At 47.6% G+C, this 11488-nt stretch overlaps 1 protein-coding gene across 1 annotated transcript in view; it reads right to left on the bottom strand.

The window, feature by feature from the left end:
* Positions 1-9328: 9328 nt before the first annotated feature.
* Positions 9329-11488, bottom strand: part of MCOLN2 (mucolipin TRP cation channel 2) — a 278993-nt gene continuing 276833 nt past the window's right edge. The window contains exon 14 of the mRNA XM_069232279.1: positions 9329-9778. Within this exon, the coding sequence (XP_069088380.1) occupies positions 9742-9778 (37 nt within the window). The 3' untranslated portion in view covers positions 9329-9741. The remainder of the gene's footprint in view (positions 9779-11488) is intronic.

The raw sequence follows: 11488 nt of genomic DNA, 5'->3' as shown, positions 1-11488 counted from the left end.
TCTCTTTAGGTAGATGCTCCGCAAACTGTAGCATAGAGTCCCAAAGAGCACGATCATATCTAACTAATGAAGCAGTAGCACTGGCTGCTTTCATTGTGATGGCTGCGGTAGAGCATACTTTACGACCTGTGGCATCGATCTTTCTGCTCTCCTTGTCCGGAGGTGAGGAGGAAGACGGAGATGTAGAGTGCAACTTTTTTGCCGCTACTATAACCACCGAGTCTGGCACTGGATCCGACCTTAGGAACAGAGGGTCTTTCTCCGGTGGGCGATACTTTTTTATAAGCCTGGAAGGAGCAGTTTTAGTTGTTGGCAGTGTAAGAAATATATCCATTGCCGGTTCAAGAAGACCCGGGACTAGTGGGAGTAATGGTCTTGAGGATGTTCTCTGATGTAAAGTCTCGAAAATCACTGAGGTCGTTGGAGCGGGTACCGCCAGCGGGATGTTTAGTTTGGTAGCCCCGCGTACTAGGACCTCTTGGAAGGTATTCACGTCATCTATGGGAGAAACTCTCGGAGACGGTGAGTCAGACAGGGTTGGAGAGTAATCCCGTGTGGAAGAAGAAGAATGTCTATGACGTGAATGAGATGATCTTTGAACTGATTCATGTCGATGGTGTCGAGAGGAGGAAGAGCATCTCGAGGAATGACAGGAATGTCTTTGGAGCGACCACTGACCTGTTTTCGGTCAAGAGCTCGCCCCCCCCACGTCCACAGCACCACCTTGCTGTCTCCGTGTCCCTGACCCCCGCCCACGCTGCTGCTAGCGTGTTCGAGGCCCTCCTCCACCCGCAGGCATCCTCCTGCGCCTCATCCCTGGTGTCTAGTGGGCTTCTGGTAAGCGTCGCTAGACCTGTGTGCACTGTGCCGTTTTCGCAGTATCTATGAGTATTTCGTTTTTCTGCGCCTTGCCCCCATTTGTGCCTTTTCAGATTGCTGTATTCCGCTTGTGCGTTGTGCCGTTTACCGTATTTGTGACTGCATTTTGTGATTTGCCTTTTGTGCCTTATGCTTTTCTTCATTTTTGTGCCTTTTTCCACTTTTTTCGCCCCTTGGGTGTCCCCCTTGCCGCTGCATCCCTGCGGCCCGCCCCCCTCACGCCCCCATTCGCCACTCCCTCCCGCCTCCCAGCTGCTCCTCCCTCCCCCTCCCTTCTTAATGGCTGGTGCTGCGCGTCGAGGGTGAGCGACCTCTGACCTGTTTTCGGTCAAACGCTCGCCCCCCCACGTCCGCAGCACCACCTTGCTGTCTCCGTGTCCCTGACCCCCGCCCACGCTGCTGCTAGCGTGTTCGAGGCCCTCCTCCACCCACATGCATCCTCCTGCGCCTCATCCCTGGTGTCTAGTGGGCTTCTGGTAAGCGTCGCTAGACCCGTGTGCACTGTACCTTTTTCGCCGTATCTGTGAGTGTATTTCGTTTTTCTGCGCCTTGCCTCCTTGCGCTCTTGCCCCCATTTGTGCCTTTTGAGATTGCTGTATTCCGCTTGTGCATTGTGCCGTTTACCGTATTTGTGACTGTATTTTGTGATTTGCCTTTTGTGCCTTGTGCTTTTCTTCATTTTTGTGCCTTTTTCCGCTCCTTGGGCGCTCCCCCTTGCCGCTGCCTCCCTGCGGCCCCGCCCCCCTCGCACCCCCAATCGCTGCTCCCTCCCGCCTCCCAGCTGCTCCTCCCTCCCCTGCCCTGTTAATGGCTGGTGCTGCGCGTCTGCGCCGCTGGCGCGCCAGAGGCAAGCCCGTCCGCGCCTGGACCGCACCCAGCACCACCACCCTTGGTCCGCACGCCCCCCACACCACCCGATGTCGCTACTCGGCCAGCGAACTCTTCGCCCTCAACCCCGGTCCCTCCGCCACTAGCTTCCAGGCCACACCGAAGCACACCAAAAGGTCCCTTCTCCTGCCGCACCTGCAACAGAACAAGGAAGCCTGCAACAACCAACACCAACCACCTCCACTGCATACTCCTCAACACACGCTCTGCAAGAAAGTACGCCATCGAGCTCTGGGACCTGCTCGACACCACCACCCCAGACGTAGCCTTCCTGACCGAAACCTGGTGGAACGACTCCTCAGCCCCTGACATCGCTATAGCCATCCCTGACGGCTACAAGATCACCAGAAGAGATCGCACCAACGGAATCGGAGGAGGAATAGCCATCGCCCACAAATCCACCCTCAAAATCCACACCCACACAGACGACACCCTCAAGACAGCTGAACACCTGCACTTCCGGATCCACACTGACCCCAACACCACCCTCGGGGAACGCTCATCTACCGACCCCCAGGACCACGAGCCTCCTTCAGCAACACCATTGCCGACCTCACGAGCACCCACGCCCTCGCCTCTACGGACTACATCCTCCTTGGAGACCTCAATTTCCACCTGGAGAACAACGACAACACCAACACCGCATCGCTGACCGACAACCTCTCCAACCTCGGACTCAGACAACTGGTCAACACACCCACCCACATCGCCGGCCACACGCTCAATCCTATCTTTTCCGCAAGCAACCACGTCACCTTCAGCCACACCACCGGACTCCACTGGACCGACCACCACTGCGTCCATTTCACATTCAAGAAACACACCGAACACCACCGCACCCCACTACCTCCTCACCTCCGCTGGTGCAAAGTCACCGAAGACCAACTGACCAGCACCATCACCCAGAACCCACCTACCGACCCGGACACCGCCACCATCAACCTACGACGGTGGATCTACGACTGGGCCAACACCCTCGCACCACTCAAGAGGCTCACCGTCAACCAAGAAAAGAAAAAAGCCGCCTGGTTCACTGACGAACTCATCACCTCCAAACACACCTGCCAGAAACTAAAGAAAAAATGGCTCCTCGACCGCACTCCTAACAGCCTGGCAACCCACAAGGAAGCCACCCGCAAGCATCACCAACTTATCTGACTCGCCAAACGTTCCCACTTCACAGAACGCCTAAACAACAACGCACACGACAGCAAAGAACTCTGCTGCATCGTGAAAGAGCTCTCCAACCCCAGCTCCAACGTCAACGACATCCCTCCATCCCAAGAACTCTGCGACGCCCTGTCCACCTTCTTCCATCAGAAGATCGCCGACATACACGACAGCCTCAACACCATGCCTCCGCCAGACCCCACCCCCCAACAACTTCTCCTGCGCAAACCTCCTTACCGCCTGGACCCACGTAGACGACGCCGAAACTTGCAAGATTATGAACTCCATCCACGCAGGATCCCCTTCAGACCCTTGCCCACACCACGTATACAACAAAGCCGACTACCATCGCCCCCCAACTTCGAAAGGTCATCAACTTATCCTTCGAAACCGCGACTTTCCCAGACAGCTGGAAGCACGCCGAAATCTACGCCCTCCTCAAGAAACCCAAGGCAGACCCTAACGACCTCAAAAACTTCCGCCCGATCTCCCTCCTCCCCTTCCCGGCAAAGGTCATCGAGAAGATAGTCAATGCTCAGCTCACCCTCCACCTCGAGGACAACTCCATCCTGGACCCCTCTCAGTCCGGCTTCAGACGCAACCACAGCACAGAGACTGCTCTCCTCGCCGCCACAGATGACATCAGACAACAAATGGACAACGGCAAAACATCTGCCCTCATCCTCCTGGACCTTTCTGCAGCCTTCGACACGGTCTGCCACCGCACCCTAATAACACGCCTCTTCGAAGCCAGAATACAAGAAAGAGCCCTCAACTGGATCTCCTCTTTTCTCTCCGGCAGAACCCAGAGAGTCTGACTCGCACCCTTCCGCTCCGAAGCCACCAACATCATCTGCGGCGTACCCCAAGGCTCCTCTCTAAGCCCGAGGCTGTTCAACGTCTACATGGCCCCCCTCGCACAACTGGCCCGTCAGCACAACCTCAGCATTCTTTCCTATGCCGACAACACCCAGCTCATCCTCTCCCTCACTAAAGACCCTCACACCGCCAAAGCCAACCTCCACGAGGGAATGAAGTCCATTGCCGAGTGGATGAGAAATAGCCGTCTGAAGTTGAACTCCTCTTCGAAGCCAGAATACAAGAAAGAGCCCTCAACTGGATCTCCTCTTTTCTCTCCGGCAGAACCCAGAGAGTCTGACTCGCACCCTTCCGCTCCGAAGCCACCAACATCATCTGCGGCGTACCCCAAGGCTCCTCTCTAAGCCCGAGGCTGTTCAACGTCTACATGGCCCCCCTCGCACAACTGGCCCGTCAGCACAACCTCAGCATTCTTTCCTATGCCGACAACACCCAGCTCATCCTCTCCCTCACTAAAGACCCTCACACCGCCAAAGCCAACCTCCACGAGGGAATGAAGTCCATTGCCGAGTGGATGAGAAATAGCCGTCTGAAGTTGAACTCCGACAAGACGGAGGTCTCATCCTCGGACGCACCCCCTTGGCCTGGGACGACTCCTGGTGGCCCACCGCGCTGGGACCCCTCCAACGCCAGCCAACCATGCACGCAACCTTGGCTTCATCCTCGACTCCGCCCTCACCATGTCCAAGCAGGTTAACGCAGTTTCCTCCTCCTGCTACAACACCCTCCGCATGCTCCGTAGAATCTACAAATGGATCCCGACATAAACCAGAAAAACGGTGACCCAGGCCCTCATCAGAAGTAGACTAGACTACGGCAACGCACTCTACACAGGCATCCCAGCAAAGGACATCCGATGACTCCAACGCATCCAAAACGCCTCCGCCCGACTGGTCCTCGACGTACCCCGCCGATGCCACATCTCCCGCCACCTGAAAGACCTCCACTGGCTCCCCGTGGACAAGAGGATCACCTTCAAGCTCCTCACCCACGCTCACAAGGCACTCTACAACGCCGGACCCGCGTACCTGAACAACAGACTCAACTTCTACGTCCCGTCAACTCCGCTCTGCCAACCTCTCCCTCGCCATCGTCCCCCGCTTCCAACGCAAGACCTCCGGCGGCAGATCCTTCTCCTACCTCGCCGCCAAGACCTGGAACACTCTCCCGACCCCCCTGCGGCAGACCCAGGACCTTCTCGCCTTCAGGAGACTCCTCAAGACCTGGCTCTTCGACCAATAGCAGCACCCCCCCTCCCCCCCTCAGTGCCTTGAAACCCTAATGGGTACGTAGCGCGCTTTACAAATATCTTGATTGATTCATTGATTGATTCTGCTGGAGTCACCGGGACGGACTCTGAAGGAGGAGCTGTAGGTGCCACAGGTGTCTGCGGCAAAGGTGACTGCTGAGGAGATGGCTGAGGTGAAGTTGGAAGAAGAATGAGAGAGGCTGAGGATTCCGAGGTGGTATAAACCCTTCTAGGCCTCTTTGAATGTCTCCTCGACACACTTCTCAACGAAGTACGGTGACGGCGGGTGCCTCTCGGCGTTGACGCCCCTCTCGACGGTGATCTTCCTCGACGTCGGTGGGATGACAGCGAGCGTCTTCGGCGGCGAGCACTGTCCCTCGACGTCGATCGTCCTCGTCGCGTCAATGGCAACCCAGACCAAGACCTTCTTGACGGCGAGCGTCTACGCCGTCTCGCCGGCTGTCGACGTCGAGCAATGCCTCTTTCTCGACGGTGAGACGGTCCTCGACAGCGAACATGTTGGCGCCGTTCCTGGTCTCGACGTCGATGCCCTCGACGTCGGAGACCTATGTCGTTTTTGAGCAGGTCTGGCAGTCGCTCCAGGGGAAACAGGAAGAGCCCTGGTAGAAGACTGACCTTCTCCTCGCTCTGTGGCAGATTGACCACTTCTTCTCCTGTCCTCTCTTGCCTAAAGTCGAATTTTCTCCCTGTCGCGAAGAGTCCTTCTGGAATAAGTTCTGCAGATGTCACAGGAGTCAGGTTTGTGACTGGATGGTAGGCAAATAATACAGACCTGGTGTGGATCTGTTTTGGCCTTTTTTCTGCCACAAGAAGGACATTTGTCAAAAAGTGAAGGCATTCTAAAGACAGAAAAACTTTCAATTTCTGTCAGGATTTGGCAGGAAAGGCTGGCAAATGTTCACTCAAGATGAAAGACGTCGAGTGAAATTGAAATTCAAAAGGTTTTAATTGAATTTTCTGTCAAAAAAGGCTTTGTAAGGTAGAGCTCAATGCTTCGGGGTCCTGTCAGAAGGAGCCGGAAAAAGAACTGTGGCAACTGCCTGTTGCTGTGCATGATGGGATACAGGAAGACTTTGCTTTCTTAAAGGCACAGCTCTATTTACATCCTATATAATGGCAGCCTATGGGCTACACTGCCCTGCATTGTTTTTATTCTCTTTTGGAAGTGTAAATAAGGTTTGAGAATGTATTTTTTATTATATTTCTAGAATAAATGTGTTTTTGAAGATGGAAAGAACGACCACTGTAGTGTAAATACAACAATTTGGCCTGTGTAGCTCCTCACATAGGCTGCACAGTGTTATTCTTAAGTGGTTCTTGACAGGCCCTTTTTAAAAGGACCGCTATCTCCACTTAAGAATATATTTCAGATCAGTGCTCCGGGGTCCCCGCAGGCGCGCGGAACTATTCAGTGCTTATGACTATACATGGAAATCCCCTACGAGAGAACTTACAAAATGTTCAAATAGGCCTGAATTGCAGTTCTTTTCCACAAATAGTAATATTCACATTAATTTATGCAACTGATGTATTCTTTTACTACATCTCCTCTCAGGCTATCTGTGCAAAGGTTGTCACACTCCTGACCTTTATTGGACTAAGTTATCTTCTTGTTTTCTAATGGCAATTACATAAACAACCATTTTCTCCTTCATTGTATGTGTGCTCATATTATGTTTTTCCTTTGTTGCGCTTACAGAGAGATGGCTACTCCAAAATAGCTTACACTCAACCATTTCATCACAATCTTACACTCTGGTTTTAGTATCTACGTTTGGATTTAGTACATGGACGTGTTATGTACCTCTATTGTCCACAGCCCTGAAGAAGTTCCTTGATAGAGCAAAACACACATACTGTAGGCATGCATATTACGGCTGGAGTAACAAAGAATGAACAAAGGACAGAGAATACGTGTCTGTTTTGACTTTGGACTGGCTCAATTCATGCATAGATTACACATTATACTTGTCTGAGAGCACATTATTGGTTGATAACAGCACATAATAACTCAAGTTTGGATCTTCTACCAGCAGCTGGCTGAAGATGTTGAAGTTGATTGGTATAGGATAAGTCAATAGGTATATTGGGTTGATTTAATGAATTAACCCAAGAAATAGTGGTGGGGTAGACTGCTCCTTCCACTATATAAGGTTGATATGATGTCAAGAAGAATTCACTTCAGTTACATGATATATAAGTACTGCTAAGATCTTAATGATGTTCCAAAACAAGATCCAAAAAAGTTCATACTTGTGGACAAGGGCTAAAGTAAGGCCCAGAGAGGGTTGAAACATGAAGCATTTGTTCTAAATGTAGCAGGCAGAGAGCAAAAATCAGTTACTGATCTGAGAAGCCAACAGGTGAAAGACCTAGTTTGCACCATGCGATTAATGACCAACAGAGCCAGGTTTTTTGGATCCTTAAAATGTGCATATCATCAATAGTGCAGCTTCGAAGGAACAGCTTAAAATAAAATTCACAGTTCAAAAACAGCAATTACAGCTAGCTACAGAAACACCTTGCATTTTTATATTCATTTAGATTTCTTACTTCTTGAGTGCCCTCAAGTAGCATATCAGTGAAGACCACATATGTATACTGCCTGCATAGGTGCTGATACACATGCAATATACTGATAAACAAATAACCTGACAGACAGGTCAAGATATTTTTCACATTTAATGTCAAAGATTCAAGACACTGAAATTAGTTATACCAATCGGGACAGCTTCAGGGTACAAGTACTAAAAAAAAAAAAAAAAAAAAAAAAAAAAAAAAAAGTGGAGACTAAGTTAGGCAGTACGAATGTGGCATATTGGCGTGTGAAATCACAGCATGTGACATCATGGCACGTGACCACATATTGCATCATAGGAAGTGACCTCACAGGAAGTGGCATCACAGCCCATTACCACACAAGAAGTGACAGATATTAACATCCCACACATGTTTAGCAGGTCCTCCAGGAGAACATTTGAGTGCATTACGAGATTCAACAAATGAGATTAAGCATTGTGGTTGTATCCAAAAAAGTGATACAACCTCAACTTATACATTGTTTTTTTTTTTTTTTTTTTTTTAACTCTTCCACAACAAACTGGTATCGAGAAGGAACATGGCAGTAAATCGTTTCTGTTTAATTGGTTGCCAAGTCAGCATTTTTAAATATCTTGTGGAGTTAAGGCACGTGCTGCAGAGATCTTCGTATAACCAGTACATCTCAGGGATTAATAGTGGTGAGATAGCTCTGGAGGTTAACATATTTGCTGGAGAGATGTGTGTTTTGTCTAGTCCCAGTTTTGAATCAAAGTAGCACAGAGGGTCAACTTGCCTCCTACAAAGCACATCATGTAACAAGCAGATGACAGATTTGTATTTTATGTAGCAAGGTATGCTGGTTACTGCTTTTAACACAGAGATCATTTTGTTACTTGCAGTTCATAAATAGCAATCCTCCTAATATAGCAAAGCGAGCTACGAAGGACATGTGAGTAATACACCTTGTACCCTCGCTCTCTTAGATAACACACCCTATACCTTGATTTACACACTATATAAGATTTATTGTCCATATATAATGTGTACAGGTGATGCAAGGCACCCTGCATTCAGATGAGTAGTGCTGTAAAACAAAATAAAACTAAATAGTGGTGTTAAATTGTTAATTGTGTAAACACTGGGACAGACCAACACATCTGGCATTCTTAAAGTGCATGCATATCTCTTATATGCACGGACCAAACTAAGTCAAAACCATGCCACTCTTAAGTACTCGTGAAGTAATACCAAGGCGTGGGCCTTTGTTTCCCTTCTATTGCATTTGCATCTAGGTGTGAGGCTCCTGATGGCTCCCAGCTAGGATACTCAAACAAAAGAAGGCCCGATGGTCCCTTAAGTTCGGCTTTTGTTTTTGGCACAAAGTCCCCATGCTGCCTTCAAGTTGCTGCTCAGGACGAAAGAAGGCAGCGTGAAGGCACTGTTGAATGTATCCTAAACTCTGAAGATTACACCAGGACAAGATCAGCATGTTTCAGGGGGGCCCAAGTTCTTGGCAGGGTAAATGGTGGGTAGATGCAGTCTACCCGCGTGTACCCCCCCCCCAACTCATGCACAGCATACATTATCACAGAGCAGTGCAGTCAATGTGCTTCTTCAAGAAGGTACCTATATAATAATCTAAAACAATGGAACAAAGCAGTATCAGAAAATATTTTATATAATCTCCATGTGAAACTGTAAATGTGTCATCAATATCAAAATACACTTTAAAAGCAAAACAAATCAACCCTAACCCAGTGATACTAAAAGCTCCAACAATGAAAGTGCAATTTAAATACATAATCTATTTTTCAATTTATTGCTTTTCATAATAGTGAAATTATACACAACATATTACCAGCAATTTGGATAAGAGGAGGACTGAATTAGTTCATAGTCATAAACCAATATAAAAATATATTGGTAATGTCAAGTCCTCCTGCAGTCAGCCAGCTGACTCTGCCCATTTACAGATAGATAGCACTTGTTCAGCAAATAGAAGAAAAAAGAACATTGCAGAATAACATATCCACTGGAAATCCTTGCTTGCTGGTTAAAGCTGAATACTGAATTCTCAAAGTGCTAGTGTTTGGTTCTAGAAAGCAGGAATGTCGTCAGTTAATCAGTATCGAATCATCGTCGATACCTCGTCTGCAAAGAAGACATTTAATAATTAGGATCATTTTCATACAGATGTATTTGTTTGTTTTAATTACATTAAAAGTTAGCTAAATTCACCTTTGCAGTAATAAAGTTCATAAAATAGCAACACCAATTTCTGCCAAATTAAAACTGAAACACTTCACAGATAATAATTACACTATAGAAAAATGGTCAAGTACACCTCGAACATCAAACACGCGTAACAAAGCAAAGTAGCTACTTGCAAAATAGGACATTAGGTTTCATTAATTTTAGAAAACCATTAGTGTAGTTTATTTAAATGTTACAGAATAAAATTGTACATAACCAATGTAGATGTTTATTCACTTTTTTTGCACTGTATAAGGTAGGCTAAGGTTTGCCTTTAAGGTCTCAGCTACAGACCGCTTTAGTTGTCTGTATTCAGACATATGGCTTCCAATACATAAATAACATACGTAGAATGGCATTTCTCATGACTGGATAGCTGTGCTGACTGTCTCACTTACTTGCTCTTGATTCGATGGCGTCTCTCTATTCTTGTGTTTGGCTTGTCCAGGAACATTTAGATCAGTGTTTTGATTCCTCTGCTGGCATCAGACCTTGCCTGTAGTGCATAGGAAGACTATTTTCTTTCCCTTTTCTCTGCTCCCCCTCTTTCTTATTCACCTCACTCTTTCATACCCCTCATTCCATGACGCCTTGCCCTCGAAATCCTTGTTTTTTTTAAATCTACCTTTTTACATCTGCCACACGATTTACGAGCTGTCACGTTAAAATGTTTTTTTAAAACTTTTAAAAATAGCGTGTACGTGCAAGCATGGTGGGCATTTAGGAATGGGTTTTGTTTTTTTAAAATGGTTTCACCGGTCTCTGGCCAATAAATCAATCCGGAAATAACCCTGTGAAGAGAGAGGAATTTCTCTACAAGGGCTCACTATCTCATCCAATGCCTCAGTTTTGTCATGCTGGTGAACTCCTGATATGAAAGGGAAAATGCAGATGCACGTGCATCCACAGTGGCCTTCTATGAACGGGATATATTAAAATAAAATAAAAAGTATTAAAAGATGGCAACTGCACACGAGCACACAATGCTTTTGTTCTGTGATACAGAGACTCGAGGAACGCACAGTATCCACAATGGCCATCATCATGATCACAATGCAAAGTATTCATGATACTATCAGTGCAATATGTGAATATATCCTGTATGATAACAATCTTGAACCTTGCTCATTGCAGATAATTACACATGAGATTTTTCTGTATGAGAATGTACCAGACTTCGTAAGTTACGAGTGTGGCACAACTTCACAAAAAAGCAAGATGCATGTGAACACCTATAGGGCATATGCACACCAACTTAGGGGTCACATGGTTCCAAAGAAGGCCAACTGACCGGAGGGGAAGCACAGAGTTTGGCTAAAACACGTAGAACTTAGATGGGAGAGACCATAACATTCTTGCCATATAAACTTGTATTTTTAACCCTATCTAAGGTTTTTAATATTAAAAACTATTCATGATGACAGGGCAACCTTAAGGCAATATTAATCAACAGAGATCCCTAAACAGCACAAAATACTACCAACCCGCTCTGCTATAACACAGGCGTCATATCACACCCATATAAGCTAGGCATCTAGGCTGGGACCCTATGATGAAGCATGCCACTGATATTAGTGGGTGAGGGTTCTTCTAACAACTAGGAGTTCC

Source organism: Pleurodeles waltl, chromosome 4_2, assembly GCF_031143425.1.
Source record: "Pleurodeles waltl isolate 20211129_DDA chromosome 4_2, aPleWal1.hap1.20221129, whole genome shotgun sequence".
In the NCBI taxonomy this organism is placed as follows: domain Eukaryota; kingdom Metazoa; phylum Chordata; class Amphibia; order Caudata; family Salamandridae; genus Pleurodeles; species Pleurodeles waltl.
Note: the sequence above shows the minus strand (reverse complement) of the source record. Positions and strands in the feature narration are given on the sequence as shown.